The sequence below is a fragment of the Charadrius vociferus genome, unplaced genomic scaffold (assembly GCF_000708025.1).
Source record: "Charadrius vociferus isolate BGI_N301 unplaced genomic scaffold, ASM70802v2 scaffold561, whole genome shotgun sequence".
Lineage (NCBI taxonomy): Eukaryota > Metazoa > Chordata > Aves > Charadriiformes > Charadriidae > Charadrius > Charadrius vociferus.
The window spans coordinates 1,255,407-1,273,450 of NW_009646848.1; the positions used below are offsets into that span (position 1 = coordinate 1,255,407).

At 42.2% G+C, this 18,044-nt stretch overlaps 1 protein-coding gene across 1 annotated transcript in view; it reads right to left on the reverse strand.

Moving 5' to 3' along the window:
- LOC104294534 (ovostatin-like) overlaps positions 1 to 18,044 on the reverse strand; it is a 30,063-nt gene that overhangs the window by 2,925 nt on the left and 9,094 nt on the right. The window contains exons 11-32 of the mRNA XM_009894146.1: positions 17,500 to 17,658; positions 16,464 to 16,691; positions 16,193 to 16,250; positions 15,409 to 15,554; positions 14,859 to 15,008; positions 14,058 to 14,228; positions 13,351 to 13,483; positions 11,939 to 12,026; positions 11,014 to 11,242; positions 10,292 to 10,418; positions 8,923 to 9,044; positions 8,235 to 8,286; positions 7,869 to 7,952; positions 6,724 to 6,900; positions 6,340 to 6,421; positions 5,341 to 5,497; positions 4,802 to 4,876; positions 3,339 to 3,504; positions 2,526 to 2,746; positions 1,866 to 2,081; positions 1,601 to 1,725; positions 1,318 to 1,408 (exon numbers count right to left, since the gene is read on the reverse strand). Of these exons, the coding sequence (XP_009892448.1) occupies positions 1,318 to 1,408; positions 1,601 to 1,725; positions 1,866 to 2,081; positions 2,526 to 2,746; positions 3,339 to 3,504; positions 4,802 to 4,876; positions 5,341 to 5,497; positions 6,340 to 6,421; positions 6,724 to 6,900; positions 7,869 to 7,952; positions 8,235 to 8,286; positions 8,923 to 9,044; positions 10,292 to 10,418; positions 11,014 to 11,242; positions 11,939 to 12,026; positions 13,351 to 13,483; positions 14,058 to 14,228; positions 14,859 to 15,008; positions 15,409 to 15,554; positions 16,193 to 16,250; positions 16,464 to 16,691; positions 17,500 to 17,658 (3,057 nt within the window). The remainder of the gene's footprint in view (positions 1 to 1,317; positions 1,409 to 1,600; positions 1,726 to 1,865; positions 2,082 to 2,525; positions 2,747 to 3,338; positions 3,505 to 4,801; positions 4,877 to 5,340; positions 5,498 to 6,339; positions 6,422 to 6,723; positions 6,901 to 7,868; positions 7,953 to 8,234; positions 8,287 to 8,922; positions 9,045 to 10,291; positions 10,419 to 11,013; positions 11,243 to 11,938; positions 12,027 to 13,350; positions 13,484 to 14,057; positions 14,229 to 14,858; positions 15,009 to 15,408; positions 15,555 to 16,192; positions 16,251 to 16,463; positions 16,692 to 17,499; positions 17,659 to 18,044) is intronic.

Below are 18,044 nucleotides of genomic sequence, written 5' to 3' on the forward strand. Positions count from 1 at the left end.
TCAATGGAAAAATCTTCCAAAGAAAAGTTATTAATTTCATACAGTTCTTGCCAAAAAAAGAAATTCAGGCCTTAATGCTGGATGATTATAAATGCACCAAGCTATGAGCAGACTCTAAAAAGAATTGCATTCTTCCTTTCATCTACCATAAATTATGGCTCATGGCTTGAAGCTACCGCATCTGTTGCAGAACCTAAATTGCACTAGGAACTGAAATGAGGTGCTTATCAGTGCTGTCCCCAGCATTGTCATCATCGTGACCAAATTTCTGGATAGTAAAAGAAGAGCAATACCCAGTTTTTCGTTGTTAAACTGTGCTGTTGAGGCAGGAATAACCATGTCAAAGGGATAATATTGCAAAATGCCCATTTGATAATTGAACTATGGCAGAAGTATTTCTCACATAGATTCTGTTAGGTTGCATGACTCAAGACTCATTCACGCAAACACTAAGGCGCACAGGGAAGCCCCAATAACCTGAGCAGAGCCACTGGAGCATCCTAACCCAGTTACCCCCAGGGCTGCGACAGGGTGGTGACCGGCACCATTGCCGGAGAGTGAGACCCACCAGGTGAGTCAACAGCAGAGTATCCCTGGATCACCTTACTGACTTAAGGGGAATGCTGTCTACAGGGGCACAGGGGTGAGTACAGGATGATGGGTCTCAAGAAGGGGTTATTACAGGGTGTTTAGGGGAAGAACAAAGGGAGGGATAAAGTCCAATTGGGAGGAAAAAGGGTGAGAAAACGAGATAAAAGAGGCCAGTTACATGTAAACAGGTTGGTGGTCAGCACACTTGCCTGGCCATGCCTTGCACCTGGTCACTACAGTGTCTCCTGCCTTCTTACTAGACCCTGTTCCGGACTATTTTCCTGGGTGAGGGGCTCTCTATTCTGTGTGTCACTGAAGAGGGCACCAGAGGTCACAGAAACTGTGTCTGGGGTGCTAGCATCTTGAGACACCAGACTTCAGGCTTGTTGTGTGTGGGTGTGCATGTCAGTGTGTCCAGTCATGTATATATGTGTCTATCTGTACAGTGTGCATGTCTGCCTATGAGGAATACACACTCAGGCCGGACCTGGGGATATGAAGCTGCAGAAGTCTCACCTCTGTTGGGCTACTGTATTTGTCAACTCCTAACAGATTTGTCTTCAGCAGACGAACAGCTACAAGTCTGAGACACAGAGTATGTGACAAAAGGCTTGGCCCAGGGACTTTGCAGAATTCCCATGGGGCTCCAATTTGCTAATCAGAGACTATTTTAATTGACTTCCTATGTTTTCAGCGTTTACTATTCACTTCGCTCCCATTCTTTACCTTTTTCAGGGAAGATCTTACAGGAACAAAACCTGAGAGCATCTTCACGTCAATAATAGCCATGTTGGAGACTTTGCGGTTTCCTGTGTAACTAAAATGAGAAAAGTTCTGTTAGTCTGGTTGGAGAGTAATGGAACAAATGGAGAGGAGACAAGGAATGACATTATCAGCTCCCAATGATCTTGTTTGTCTTCCTGCAGCTGCACAGTAGCAGTTAACTCCCTGTACTTAAGTCCTTCCTTGGATGCTTTACCAAGGGGGTAGGTCAATAAGACGAAGTTACCTGGCAGAGAGGACAAGGTCAAACTTCGGTGGGAAGTTGCCTGTGCAAGATACATTGGCCGGCCGTACGGAGAGAGAAAATCCCGCAGCTTTTTTTGGCAAATGGACGTTATACCTCAGGGTGGTCTGAAAGAGATGGGAAGTGTGAGATGGTCACAGACTTACAGGCTTTTGTGGCTTTGGCATAAGGTATGGAAGGGAATGAGGTATGGAGGACCCCCTGCTTAGTTCTCAGAGGGGCAGCCCTGAGTTTCCAGCTTGCTTACCTGCAGATAGACACAGCCAGTGCCATTCACTTCCACATTGTAATTCCCTGGAATAGTGGGTAAGGAAGCCTGCTGCAGTAAGAAGCGGTTCTCGTCACTCAGCTGGAAAGTGTTACTGGGGGACTCCATGAAGTTGACTTTGACTGTGTTAAGACTGTTTTTAGAGAAGGTGAGGTATCCATACTGGGCTAACGCTTGGAGAGCAACAACAGTGTCCTGAAAAGAAAAACATGATCCCTAATTAGATAGATACCCAACCGTAAGATGGTGCGTGAGATCAGCACAGCTCCTATTTCCCTGACACTTTGTCAGTGCTCATAAATGGAGGGGCACTTTGCAAGAGCTAAGCAGACAAGATACAAGTTCGGGGGCAATATATTTGAATTATCCCAGAAAACCTGGGATAATGCTGTGTCAACAGTGACGGCTGTCTACTGCTAACTTGAAATTCACGCAAGTTTCCATTTCCTAAAACTAAAATATGTATGAAGCTGCCTATGAAGAGGATGATGGGCCCTGACAAAGAGACTTATGCACGCGTCATTTATCAAATATTTTTCAAACAAATATGCATTCAGGAAGATACATCCTACTATTGAGATCCAGCTTGCAGGCTGTACTGCTCCCAGAAGCTTTCTTTTTACCACACCTGGTTGTTACCTGGCTTGAGGAGAAACCGCCATATGGGTTCTGTTGTTTGACAAGCCAGTGCACAATGCGAAAAATGTAAGATAAGTCTTCTGGAGTGAGTTTGGCTTTGTTGAGCAAAGCCAGGAGCACATAGCTGGTCATTTCAATCTCAGCAGAAGGGGCACGGGAATAGAAGACAGGGAAATGTTCTGCTCGTGGCTTATTTTCTCTCTGCCAATGAATTGAACTACCTGAAAACAGAAAAGTGAGGTGTAAAAAGCATGGAAGCAGAATCACGTGGGAGACAGGCATACAGTTCCCTCTCTGCCTTTACTCAAAAGTTTTTTCAGCCATCAGTGTCCTGAACCAGATAAGTTTTAGTTCCAGCATAGAGAAGAAAACAGGAAGAGATGGAAAGGGAACTAATAAAAGGGAGCTGTGTAAGTCAGAGGGGTTGAAGTGAAGGCAGTGCAGCAGAAGGATGCTAAGGCAGTTGCAGACTGGAGCACATGACATAGTCAAGGGAACTGGGTCTGTTCAGTGTGTAAAAGAGGAGGGTAATGGGGAAATTATGTACAATCTTCCACTACATTGGACTGAGATTTCCATGGGTCTCTCCCCACCTACATTATTTCATAATTCTAAGAAAATGAGGCCACAGCTCAATCTTTTGTGAAGCCAAAAGAGACAGAGAAGTGCATAGAGACAAATTCAGCAGCATAGCAGGCATGAAATGGGAAGGGAACAACATGAATGAGAAAACTGTACATGAGAATAGCTTACATCATACCACAGGCCATTCCATCAGCTGTATTGCCTGTACCATGGCCATACTGCACTTACCATCTCTGGTAGCTGTCCTGTCCAGCTTCTCAAGGAAGAACTGGCATCTTTTCTCTTTGCCAGCTAAGCCATAAGCATAGGCAAAGAGGGCCTGGTTATACAGGTTGTGGACCCCATTGCCAAATGCATTCTCCAAACAGTTCATGCCCCTCTGAACGACAGGATGCTAGTAAGGCAAAATGCAGTAGGGTTGTCAGGTACTTGGATTTGTTTCTCAGCTTCTCATTAAATACTTCTATCACTGCTTAAGCCATTACTGCCCTTACATGCTAAAAATAAGCACGATCCATGGTGTGTTAAAGGGCCTACAGGGTGTATTCTGTAAAAAATGCCCTTCCAGTGGTGCTGTATTCTTTCTGCACTTATTTAGATGCAGCATAGCTGGACTAACAAAGCACTGTTTTTTTTCCTGATTTGCAAGATGACCTTATGCAGGTGAATCTTTTGTCCCTTGGTTGCTTTAGCTCTAAAATGCAGATCATCTTTTCAGAACTATGTAAAGTGTATCGAGACCTCATGATGAAGCAGGCTTTCTCAGATGGATGTTATTACTCATTTGCTAGCTGTAGCTATCAAGATAACTGTTCAGCCCTTTTAGCCTTACAGACTATCTCTGTGAGCTCTACTTCAGCTCAGATATCACCAGCACACTGCTAACCATGTCCTGTCTATGCAGTTTCACTTATAGATGCGGCACAAGGCTTTGGAGCTTCTTATGAAGATATTGGGAACTAATTCATGTTGCTGAAGAACTGTTTGACTCTGCAAAATGTTTTTGACCTGCCAGTCTCAGGTACTTAAATGTTGCCCCAGACTACAATATCTGAGGGAATGGCAAAATTCAGCACGCTTAGAACATATTTGCCAGATTGGGAACAATTCATGTCTTCCCTGTTTTAAAAAGAACAAAGTCAGGAAAAAAACAGGGTCTCAAGGATATGCGGGAAGTATATTACAGAGAATAGAACTCAGCTCTCATTCCCCTATTCCTGGTATTGCAACCAGCAGCTCATCGTTTCCTTCCATTATTAAGAATCACATAGGGAAATGGAAACACAGCTTGGATCTAAATGCAAGCAGAGAGTTTGTAGGACTGAAGATTTGGATAGCTTGGACTTTGGACTGGGCAAATTCAGAGAAGATTTCAAACTGGACTTTGGATGGGGTGGGCAAATTCTGTCTGGATTTTGCACTTACATAGACAACTGTTTTTTAACACAACTGGATTCCTCAGGGATTTATCAAATTAATCCATAGGAACTGGATACATAATTGATTTGTAACACTCATCAAATACTTGTGCCAACTGCAGGGTTCTGGAAACAGATTTTCTCAGCTGACCTTACTGTCTTACAATCAGTATTTACCGCATTGTTTAAGAATATGGATGTGAGGACTATGACTTGTGCAGTTTGACAAATGGTCCACCAGACCAATAGAGCATAACAGCATGAAATACCTACCTCAGTAGAGTGTCCAGCCTCCAGCAATGCTGCCACAATATAGGCTGTGAGTGAGTATTCACCTTCTTCTCCACCCTGAAGGAAAAACAAGCAAATAACGGGTCAGTACAGATGTCCTAGAAAGAAACAAAATATGAATTAATTCGTAGCTCAGATACCAGTTAGATTTGAGATCAGAAGTAGTTTCTGTCTTCCTGTGTGCACAGGAACACAAAACATCAAGTTCATTCAGGATAAATCCAAAATTATTTTATGCATTTTCTTGGCTTTTGCACATATGGAATGCACATTATAGCCTGTGGCTGAACATGCAGCGGTGGAAAATAAAACCCGAGACTTCTGACTCAGAAAGTTCTACTTGTTTCTACCTCATCATCAATAGCAAACGTAAGAGTAATGCTCTGCTTGTATATGAGAGACACTAGAGAACAGTACTAGGAAGAGTAAGAGTGTGGTGGTAAGCTTGTGCCTGGCAGAAATGATCCAAACCAATCCCAACGGCTGGACTAGAAGTTCGGAACTATACTTGTCTCAGTTACCTTCAAAGCATTGTTGAAATGTGACCCAACATTTTCAAAGCAGCCATCTGACTTCTGCTTGCTTGCCAACCAGATCAAAGTTTGAGACTGGACATTGTCATCGATGTAGATGTAGCGTCTGGCTTGTGCAAATGACTTGTACACAAAGGCAGTGAGCCTGCAGGTGGACCAGAAACAGAAACAGGTAAGGTATGAACAAGACCAAGAAGGTTTACCAACAACTGAATATGCATAGAAAATGACATAAAATTAACTCCATAATATCTGAGTTAAAAGAAACAAGTGTTTTGTAAGTTTTTAATAAATAAGATAGTTAAAATCCTGATATTAAAAACTGACCTGAGGTTTCTCTATTACTGTGCAGAAACCATTCTTTCAGAGCAGGGGTAAAGTATAGACATGGCTTGATGATTGATTATAGTAATTTCTAATCTTAGTTAATAGAATTGAGAAATAAACTAGGTGGGAAGGGACCTGTGGAAGTCTCCAATACAACCACCTGCTTAAACTAGGGTCAACTTCAAAGCTCTGTCAGTGATAGAGATACCCACATCCTCTCTGGGTATTTGTCTCAGTGCTGCAGCCTTCTCCTGGGGAAGATTTTTTTGCCTTCTACCCAGTTGGAGTTTTACCTGTTACAACTTGAGTAAGGACAAGAGTTTGTGGACCCCTGAAAAGAGTCTAACTCCATCTTTTCTACAGTCCTCATCTAGGTAGTGGAAAGCTTTACCTAGGTTCCTCATTAGCCTCCTCTTCTACAGGCTGAACAAATCCAGTCCCTTCAGCCTCCCCTTGAACATTATGTACTCCAGCCCCCAATCATCTTATCATCTTTTTGTTGCACTTTCTCCAGTTTATTAATCTCTCCTTTATTAGGGGACCTAAAGTAATTGAGCTATGTCCATTTAGTCTATTAAAAATAAGAATCACTTGATACTTTCATCATTTTTCAAAGGCTAAAAATCCTTTGCTAGGGAAATAGAAAGTGTCATCACTTACCATACACTCCCTTCTCTATCTCGTGTCCCAAAGGAGCTGTAGGATCCATCACGGTGTTTGTATGATAGCTGTTTTTGGTACCCTGAAAACACAATAAAGACGACATATTTTCTAATCACAGTAAAGGACTAGTACTGCTGTTTATTCAAGTGAAGTAGTAAGATTTTTGTATTGAATGTTAAGTAATGCATGTCTGGTGAACAACATCAGCCAGTATGAATTATAGCTGCTTTATGCCTGAAGTACGACATGCTTCTTTGGGTTTGTGTCATTGCCTGCTCCTATGCAATAAACATGGTGCTTGAATTCAGAAATCAGTGTTTAGCTTTGGAGTTCGATGCACAAAATCACAATATTAAATGGAAGAAGCTGAAAGCCTTTCACCTGTGGATAAATATCCAGTACCCTTGAGTCTAATCTCTTCAGTCAGCTGCCCAGTTTTATTCAGATAATCCAGGGCATAGATGTTGGGTGTGAACAAGGCCATGTTCTGTTCTCCGCAGCCATAAGGCATATGGAGGAGGTTCTCCATGTTCCTCAGGGCTGTACCCAAAATGTCTCCTGAAGAATGAAAGATATAAGAAGTTAGTTCAGGTCTAACATGTTTTTATTAAACAGCATTATACATTGCCTTATGTTACCTTCTTATGAATGCAAGGGCAATGACCAATATAGAGTAATCACAGTAACCAAAGACACAGCTTACAAGAGAGGCTGAAATGTCCCGATTTTTATTTTGATGCTGGACACCTGGGAGAAACTGAGAATTTGGGAAAAAAACCTGAGCACCAATACTAGCTGGCATGGGTTCTGAGAAACAGCTATGAACCCTAAAAAGGGTTAGACTTCTCTGCCCTTTACAACCTGCTTCCCATTTTATGTGTTCATGTGAGAATGACGTGTGGCGTATGATGCTGATGGGCTACAGAGGCTGTATTGCACAGTATCAGCACACCTCACACCGACCCAGGCAGGCAAAACAACTGTGTTTAGAAAGCAATCTGAGTTCAGAACCTCAAAAAAATTTTCACTGCAGAGAACTGTCAGTCTTAATAATGACTTTGAGATTAGTGGAGTTGATTGGGACCTGAACGTTTTATTCTATGGGAACTTTTCAACTAACAAATGTTTTCCATCATGCGAAAGCATAAATTTGAAATTATGCAGCAGCAAAGTTCTGAAGTCTTCTTTCCAAGAAATCAAATTTTTTTTTTTTCAAAGAAGTCTGCCTTATCTTACTTTTCAGCTGAATTAACTGTTTTAATGTAGAGAACAGGATATGCTAATGAAGTGTAATCTGAAATGCAATGCAAGTTGAAATATTTTGACTATTTTGTCCTCTTTTGATATGAGAGAATTCCAAGCAAATTTTGTCTTTCACTGCCATTTTGCAAAGTAGGAAACTTTTCCTCTAAAATCAAGATTAAGTATTTTCTCAACTTCACATTAGTTTTGCACATGATGACACTTGGTGCAGCACCAAGAGAAATGCCATTTACTTTTGGTTTTAGTCTAAATACTAAACTTACCAATGACAGAAAAATAAGCTCTGGCTGATCCCTGCACTAGGTTTCTTGGCAGGCTGAGAGACACTGGTTCAGAAGTCGTTATGCCTGATGAAAATGTAACAACAAGAATTGTTAAAATCATCTTTTTCCCAGAAGTCTTCACTTTGTAAGCATTACTACAGTGACTGTTCCGATCTGCAGCGTTCGTAAAGAAATTGCTGTGGAGACTTTCCCAATGAGTCTGAAAATCCTGAATTGTAGCCCAGCACCTTGACCCTGAGACCCTCTTCCCTCCCTGGAATGGTCTCTAGTTTTGTAGGACAAAACCTACAAGACAGTGAAGCAGTTCCACTGACTCCCTGGAAAGAAAGAATGAACTTGCCTTACCTTTCGTACAGATGAGGGAGCTCTGAGTCAGTTCCTTTTTAATACCTTCAGGCTGTTTGATTGCAGGGAAATGGCCAGGAATAGGAAGAAAAGTGTAGAACATCACCATGAAAACGTGACAATTTAACAGTGTAAATCAATACGTGGATGTGGCTTGTGCATCCCTTTTACCCAGTCCTACCCTGTCTCTGCTAAATTATCTCTTAGATCATGACTCTCTTTTTTACCCAACAACCTGTCCAGAGCACCTTCCTTCTTAGAAAGGAGTTTATAAAATAGACATTTCCAGCCTCTGAGAGGGACTCTCCCCAACTAATCCTATGTGGCCTCTGCTTTGTGATGCTCAAGATAAATCCTTTTCGTTTTATGTTTACCCTCCACCTCCTTCCCCAGTACTAGAGGGACAGGCTAAAGGCACTTATAGGTAAGGTATGGAATCTCCTCCTTTTTGGCTACATTTCTACTGACATCCATTGGGGTGTCAGGGCATGTGTGCTCATTGTCCTAGGAAGGAGATAGTGGCAGGAGGAGAGTGGATGCCGCTGATCATTGTGATTTACACTCTCATTTTCATGTGGAGAAGCCCACTGCACACAGCTCCATCTGAGCCAGTTGCCTTGCCTCCTTGCACTAGCTAACTTCTAACCTATAGGAATTGCAGAAAGCATGTGCAGATTTCCTACCGTACCTCAACAAGTAGGGTTTGAATCAGGGTGTCCCTGTGAATTGTCTCCTCTTCTGGGGATGCGCTGTTTCCAGTACCTCTGGTATTCATTTTGGCCTCAGCAGTAATTGTGAATTTCACCTCACCTAGAAAGCCACCCACCAGCACAAGAAAGGAAAGTTATCTTCAATGTCTACAGGTACCCCTGTTTTTCGCTGCCTCTTCTAGGCTGCTGGACTGCTGAGAAATGTATTCTTTCTGAAGGCAGCTCAGTAAAACCAAATTTCATGAAGGCTCCATGCCTGTCTGCTAGCGGCAAGGAATGGTTGCCTGGGGCCCTAGCATGAGGAACAAAATAGGAGTGATCCTGGCCAAAAAACTGACAGTCCTCACTAGCAGTTTTCACCTCTTCTTAGCCTTCTGCTGAGTTTTGTCTGGCCTAGGGCAGTGTTGAAATAGTTATAGCTCTGCTGCCTCTTTCCTTCAGGCAGAATTTGTTAACTGAGGGACAGCACTGAGAAGCAGCATCAGTGCTGCTGCAGCACTGAGGAACAACCCTGAAGTGAGCAGCTTTGCAGGCTTGCTCTCTTCATCCCTGCAATCATTGTAAAATGGAAATCCAAAGAAGTTTTTTATATGGAACAAAATTCATTATTATCAGAGTTACCAGGGACAGACAGCAGCTTTCTTTTTTTTTGCTCTGCAGTATTATTTCACTGCATATTTCACTGAGTTTTCATCTCAGTATAACTTTCCATCTTTCTCAGTGAGTTTGAAGGAAATCAGTCATACTGACTGTAGGGGTTTAGAAACAACCTTTTTAGAAAAAGGTCCATCTGTGGTCATTTTGAGAAGAATCTTTGCTAATTAAAAGTATTTTGTACTTCAACATTTGGGGCACTTATACATGCAAGACGTTGTAACTGCATTTTTTAATAGTCAATGCTTACTTGAAGGCAGTGTGAATTAACACAGCTGTAAGATTGGGGAGGAGCAATGTCCTCTTTGCCTGCTGGGAAGCCAGTCCAGAATTATTAGCAAATTTTATTCTTACATAATACAGTTGGTTAGTTGCAAAACTGCCAGCTGATCATAGGTGCATGAAATCCTGCCTGTATTTCATACATTATGTGGCAAGTGAAGAGTTCTTCCTAAAATGGACAGGAAACGGACTACCAAAAATCAGAAGAGATGAAGCACCAGCACAATTCACTGCTCATTCAGTGAATCTAAGTGAACTTTAACAGAGGTCCAATACTAAATTTGTGGAGCAATTAATGGAGCTGTCTAGAAATGCCTGCCTGTGGATTATTATTCTGCGTTAAAGGGTGGGAGTGACAGAGGTAAAAAAATCAAACGGGGATATATCAAGGTGATGAAAAGACAAACTTACCGAGTTTGTGGGGGCTAACAGCCCAAATATAGGTTTTTCTTTCATTGGCACACACCCTTGCTGTGTTGCCCTCTGGTGACAGGATTTTTGCCTTGTAGTCGCTCGACTTTGCCAGTACGGCACTGACCTGAGATAAAGAAAGAAGAAGCAAGATTACAAATGAAGTGGGTTGCCCCTAAAGTTAGGCTGCAGAGCAAGGGAGACTTGCTGGAGAAACTATTTTTCATCTGAATCTGCAGGATGGTACCAGGACAGAAGGATGGGGCATCTCTCTGAGGAAGAGACAAACCTGCCTCTTTTCTGCCCACTGTTAGTGTCTGTTTTTGACAGAAGTATACCAAGGTGTCTGTGCTCATTAGACAAATCTTATTATGAGTTACTGCTACATACAACATGTTCAGCATGTATTGTGTTTTGCACAGCACAGTACCCATACCCTCTGCTCAAGTTCCTCCTTCAGAAGCAAAAAGAAGAACTAAATTATGTAGGGATAAAGAGCAAATTCTTATCTTCCATGGACTAGCCACAGTAATCATTGGCCACATTTTCCTAATGTTATGGCACAGGCATAAGTCCAGGGAGAGAGGGTAAGACAATAATGTGTCAGGCTAAAGGGTAGGTTAAACACTTGTTTCTGCATTTCTGATGCATTATGCAGGAAAATGCTGGGATCTCTGGGAAACAGACAAACCGTATAGGAAGTAAAAGGGAACTTGATATACCTGGATGCATTCATTGAGGTAGTTGAAGACATTAGCTATTAAATTAAATTTTTCCCCTCGAATGACAGAGTATGGCAAGGTGAGATCCACAAAGAATGGTTGGAATGCTTTCAGTGAAACAGTTGAGGAGATGCCGAATCCAGCATCATCCTGTACGCAGAAAGCGCTGGCTTTCCATTCTGTGATGGTGTCAGGAATGGTGTAAAAGACATTGACCTCTCCCCTGGAACTGAGGAAAATAAGAAAAACAGAATGAGAAATGATCTTTGGCATTTTCAAACCAAATTATAGAATAGGCTTCCTACTTGAGTTAGTACTTCTGTTTTCACCTCACTTTCTGCAAGATACCTCTCCGTATTTAAAAAAAATATTATGACGGTGCCGGTGAACTACATGTTAAAAAAACATTTGGAAGAATACTCAGCTTTTTAAATTTAGAAATATCATCTGTTTAAATACCATAATGCCCAAACATACAGATCATAACCAATAAATTTAGATTGACGTTCTAGAAGAGCCCCTGGGTGCATAGTTAAGATGGGGTTATTCTTATTGCAGATGCTGTGATAACCTGGAAAGAAAAACAAAATAACCTGAGTTTTCTGCTGCTGAATTAAAATTTTGATGAAAAATAACAAGTTTTGCTCTGGCTGTCTCCTAAACAAATGCTTTTATTTTGCTCTTAGCCCTTATTCTTTCTCCCCATCAGAAGGATGGGGGGGCAGAACACAGAACAGATGTCATTCACAGTGCAATTAGGTTTGACACTGTGTACAAGGTTGGGAGCTCAACAGTCATTAAGCAAGATGGGAAAAGGAGACTAGCATCTACAAAGTGTACATATATTCCATTGCTTCTTCCCAGAATTCATTTCATCATCAAAAATCCACAGGAGAGATTAAGAAATGAAGATGAATATACTCACTCCGTATGAAGAAGATCCCAAATCCAGGTCTCAGGGAAGAATTTCCGAACAGTGTTAACAACACCGCCACCAATAATCCTTGACTCCTCTAGAAGATAGTGTATGGTTAAAGTATAATATTAGAGAGGTCAGGCCAGAAGAATCTGAACTGCCATCAGACATGCTCAACGCCATTAAATGAACACTAAGTATTCTGTTTGAGTATTTTTCCATTCTTTTTCCTGGTAAAAAGGGAAAATTCTAACAGATATAGGATATGGGAAGAAATAACTTCTTATCTATTCTCTTTTCCTATGGGAAAATACTAGAAAATTTATTTATTTCATAAGATATTTTACTTCATTTCATACTGAAAAGTATCATCATCCAGTTAGAAAGGCATGTTCCCCGTCCTCCACCACTAGTTTTCTTTGATTTGCAAATGGACAACAGTAGCCAATATTGTCACTGAAGCTTATAATGCTTTACAAACCTCCCTGGGAACTCAATCATTTTTACCCTGTTCAGTAGTTAAAACTGGAGCTGAATACCCAGTCCATTGGAAAACAACTTTTGTTCATATAGCCAAAGTATAGGTTCTGATATTAGGAACCAAGGTCCTCTTTCCAGTTTTGTCATGGACTAACTTGTGATGTCCAACAACTCATTTGGAGGAGGTACCTCAGTTTTCCTAGCTGTATCATGGAAATAACAACAATTTCTTATCTTGCTGGACTTAGAATCACAGAATCATTGAAAAAAATGTAGGTTGGGAGGAACCTCTGGAGTTGTCTAGCCCAATCTCCCAGAAGTAGGACTAACTTCAAAGTCAGATCATGTTCCTTAAGGGGTTTGTCCAGATCAGTTTTGAACGCCTGCACCAATGGAGATTCCGAAATCTCCTGGAGAACCTCATCTAGTGCAGCACAACTCGCATGAGAAAGAACTTTTTCCTAGTGTTGAATAGCAAATCCCCTTGTGGCAACTTATGACTGCTTCTTTTGCTGAGCAATCTGATCTTGCTGATCTATAAAGGCTTTGGAGACTATGTGATAAGTATTCTAAGTGTTGTGTGAATTCTTGATATTGGGAATTGCCATTATTTTTCTGCATTGTCATTTCCTTTTAAGTATTTAATTGAATTGTGATTTGATGAAAAGTTCTGACCCAAAAAACCCTGAAAAAGTAATATCAGTTTATGAAAGAACTAGCATCCCAGTAGTCCCCACCTTTTCTACATGCACCCTGTACCTAAGTGAGAGAAAATTGACTCCACTGCAAGGACTGTCAGAACAAGATTGCTAGAGGCGAACTGGGACACATAGTCCTATTCCCCAAAAAACCCTCAGCATGCTGGCTGTTATTTTGCACAGGCAACAGTTTTGAAGACCAGGTAGATTGGGACTGGAGATACAGTATGAACCTTCTTTTACCTGGGCCATAGCTACTGCTATGGGCGACACCATGGTCAAAATAGCCAGGGTAATCTTCCATATCTGATCTGTCTTCATTGCACAGAACTGGCTTCCGTAGCATAGAATTGGTGAAAACCTTCAGGCCCATATCCTAAATGTGAAAGAATCAATCATGTCACTCAGGGCATGCACTAGCCACCATTCATTATCACTTTTCATACCTGGGCTATCATACCTCATCTCTCTCCTCCCCCCTCACATCCCATCCTTTCAACCCTGCATGTCACAACTGTTCCTCTCCAACCTCTATGTCTTTCGTGACACCTGGTGTTCCGTGAAGAGCAGTAATGATGGGGTTTATGTTAGGTCTTAGGCTATGGGGCCAGTGGGGAGTGGAGGCAAGTGTATCAGGAACCAAGTGGTCTTCATCACGACTCAGGTCTTTACTAGGAATACCTGAGGTGATGTGCCAAGGCCATGGTCCTGCTTAGGAAATATCTACTGAAGCATGGGCAGGATCCCAGAGAATGTATCTAGTAGGGATTTTCAGTCTTCCTAAGTAAGACATGGTGGTAAGAAAGCAGAAACTGGGTGATCAGAGACTTTAGGGAGTTCCAGGCATCAACTTCCTTCTCTTAGCAGTAAGAACCACCACCTAAGAAAGTTGAATGTGCGTGAATTCTTCTGGAATACCTCCTGCTTAAAGAACCACACAGAGCACATACCCTGAAAATCCTGTAGGCATCGCCATCACGACTGACATTCACAGGTTCATAGTACAAGCCATCAAAAAAGGTGGGTTTAACTGGGATACACCTCTCTGACTTGTATTCTTCCAGGTTGAGCCCATTGTAGTAATAGCCATATAAATCGCTCACACGAAGCCGGTAGTACACCTAGGAGGTGAGAACGACTAGTGTAAACACAAGAAAAGTCCCAGGCAGGTGCAAAATCCCATATATTCAAAGCTTCTTGTGGCCTCTGAGCAATCCTATAGACAATGGTGGGTTTGCCTACTGATCCCTACCTAGTCATCAGTAAGCAATTTGGCTGGTGATACACAAGAAGGACTGGACTCCACTTTCCTCCCTCTGAGCTGCAATGGCTTTGTGAGGTGAACTTGAGCAAAAAGCACAGCAATATACTCCTGAGATATGCAAAGAGAAGACTGGAGTCCATCAAGATACTAGATGACATCTACAGCTGTTGTTCTGGGCCCAAGGCCTATTTGAGTCATAACATGCAATTTTGACATAATCACTCCCCAGGGAAGAACTATGCTTTCAAGGATTTACATTAGGCATATTCTTGGGACATGTCTTACTCTGCCATGTTTTCCAAAAGTAAGACCAATTTCTGTCTTTGAAGTGTACAACTGCCACAGACCTTTCTTTAATCACTGAGATGTCTGTTTCAAAGGGAAAAATAAAAATACAGTCAGCATCAGAGAGATTACTGGCGGGAATTGGAATGTCATTCTCTATGTCCCTAGGTCAAAAGAATACAGGACTGCAGATATGACTTACGCTTTCAGCAGATAACTGTCGCTCAGGCTGAAGAAGAAGGACACTCTGATCTACAGCTCGCAGGGCACAGTAGGAGTTGGCAGCAGCTTCAAGGTGGAGACTGACTTTAGAGCCCGGGAGACCCTGCTTCTCAGAGAACTCGAGCTGGAGCTGGAAATCAAGAAATCCAAGACAATCACACAGAAATTAGGAGAATCAGCTTGGCACATAGATCTAAATATCTCCTTTCATCAGCACTCGCTCTATTCTCTGTGGGGCAAAGTTCCTAACACTAGATGGACCTTCTGTATCCCTGTTCTGTAAAAACCCACAGCCTCTATAATCCCCTTGTCACCTCCCTCTCCACACTCTATTGAGAATTTAGTCTGAGTCTGAACATACATGTCATTTCCGGGGACAGATAACTTCTCATGTTCCCAGGCACATCCGTACCTTTTCCATTCCTAAAGGACATCCCGAATGCAGGGCTCTTGATGAAGTCATTCCCTAACTGTTGTCTCAGCAAAGAACCAGCTGATACAGCCCTTAATAAGAAAGGAAAGATTTTCACCTTGTTTTTGAAGCACACATCGCTGTTTATCCAAGAGCTGTCAGCCACTATCTCCCCATCAGGATGCACAGTGTAGAGCAACAGTCTGGCGCGGGGGGCAAGCTTCTCGGTGACAGTCAGTGTGATGGGGAATGTACCTCTGGGAGCTGTGGAAGGAGAAGCCAACACAAGAGATTAGACAAACCTCAGCTTTGGTGGACCTACTAGCACCTTTAAAAAATGGATGTTGGATATTGGAAGATTCATGTCTCAGAGACTGAGGAATAGCTCCCATCAGCAAGACAACAGATACAAACTAGAGGATGCTGAAAGCAGGATACTTTGCAGAGAGGGGTCTGAGCTGAGTATAAGTTGGACAGGGAAATCTGTGCATGACTGCTATGAGAAGAGCACAACATTGCCTTTGGGTCTCAAACCTAGAATCTCCTACACCAGAGGAGACAGGCCAGTCTCCTGAGCTAAGGAGATTAATAACTGTGAAACTGTAAATACTCCGTGGCAAGAAATAAAATAAAAGAAGATTACATTCCTTGTGCTTGTTCTCAACAAAGTTTTCATCTTTCAACTAACAATATAAATTCAATTATGATATGGCGGACTGGCTAGATGCTGCAGCAAAAGCAAATGATACTGTGAGTGGTAACGGGTCACAGGGATTAAGAACCGGTACAAGATTTAGCCACAGTTCTCTGCTTTCATTCCTTCTTACAAAACTTACTAATGCTCTGGTGCTCAGAACAATGCTCTGAAGTATCAATAATGGTAGTAGTGGTCTAGAACTTACCACCAGAGATGCTGACTTGCTTCTGGCCACTGAGAATAATTTTTCCTTTTGTCATCACCTGGGCATAGAAAAAACTCATGAGACAGGATCAAAAGCACCACAGGATCAAAAGAATGAAATAATGGATTTTGAGTAGTGTTCTGAGAGACTTCAAAGGCTATCAAGTCGAGTTGTGATCTGTAGCCACTGTCTAGTCTGGAGCTTTATGCCTTATATGGTGTTCAAGAGAATGTGAAAGAAGACATGTTTTGGGAGTCAAGGTAGCACTTACTACATAGTAGAAATTTGTGTGGCTGGCATTCCTGTAGCCCTGTCTGTTCAAGACATAGTGAACGTTGATTATTTGCTGCTGGCCACAGCTGAGCTTTTCCTTCACTGGCTGGATTTTCACAAAGCTGTTCGTTCGTGAGTAGAAACGTCGGACAAAGAATAAGGCTTGGGGTTCATTATCATTACTCCAGCTGAAGAAGTCTGCACAGTCATCTGATGCCTGCCTGACCTATGGGGTGGAAGAGTCATACATGAGGAATCAACAAAGCAGAAAATAAAAAAAATGTCAGGGAGGTGAGAGGCAAATACATCTTCCCTCTAAAAAAATTCTGTTGGGAAGCTGATTTTGTGGGACTGCTTAAACCAAGAGCATGAGCTGGTGTGAAAAATTTGTGCTTCACCAGTCCAGAGTAGGGGGCCTTCTGGACACCTTAATGTATCCAGACACCTATGGCACACTGCAGTAGGGAGGTTATTTCAGACTCCTGCAGGCTTGGGACAGGTTGTATAAACTGCTAAGACTTATTGTGAGTTAGAATGGTATTGTTCTCAAACAGCCTTCTTTTTCTCAGCTCTTCCCATCACACCAGAAAAAAGGCATGACAACACGAGAAGATTATGGGATGGCAACAAGTATGAGTCTCTGCCAGCAGAAGTGCAGGGAAGTAAGCATCAGCAGGGAAAGTGGCTGGCGTGCATCCAGGCCGGATGCAGAAGGTAAGGCAGTCTGTGAGGAATGTACTCTAGTGGACAGAATAAAGAGAAGGAAGATGGCTGCAGAAAGGGCTTCTGAGCGGAGGGAAAAGCAGGGAGGTGCTGATGATTACTGCAGCCAAAACAATCCTGGGGTGCGGTCTGCCACTTCTCAGGCACTGGTGTTTCCTCATGTTAGTTTCACACATGTTGTAGGTGTTGGTGGACCAACTGCCTACTTTGCTTATCTGAAACAATCCTGCCAGCACCCACCGTTTGCTTCTAAGCCCTCTCTCCAATGAAGTATTTTTTCAGGAATTAGACTGAAGCCTGTATTTACTTACTCTCAACTTAAAATTGGGATCAAAGAAGTTGGATGTGTCGATGGAAAAAGCAGCAATGCCATTGTTGTCAGTGGTATAGTTGGCCAGATAATTTTCATTGAGGTCCAGCAGAACAGTCCTACTGGGAACAGGCTTGCCATCCACATTTGTCACAGCGATCTGAACACAAAGAATACCCCAAGAGATTCAGAAAAAAAAAAACCACAAACAAACAAAACCAAAAAAGAACAGAGAAAGCTCTGCTCACCGGAGGATGCTCACTTAAGCACTGAGGACAACTGCAGGGAGTAGAAATCAAGAATAAAATATATTTAAGAGGCAAACACAACTCAATATTTTGAAGGAGCAGAAGTTCTGTGACAGGCAAAGGCAGGCAATTCCCATCAGTGCAAGGACAAACTATATGTCACAGAGGGAGAAGTTGTTTATATACATGATCTCATATAAAAGATTCTTTTAATGATAAGTCCTCCGGTTCTCTTCAGTTACCATTAGGTCAGTTGGCCATCACATAAGTTAAAGTCTACTGAGTGAGAGGTGATGGT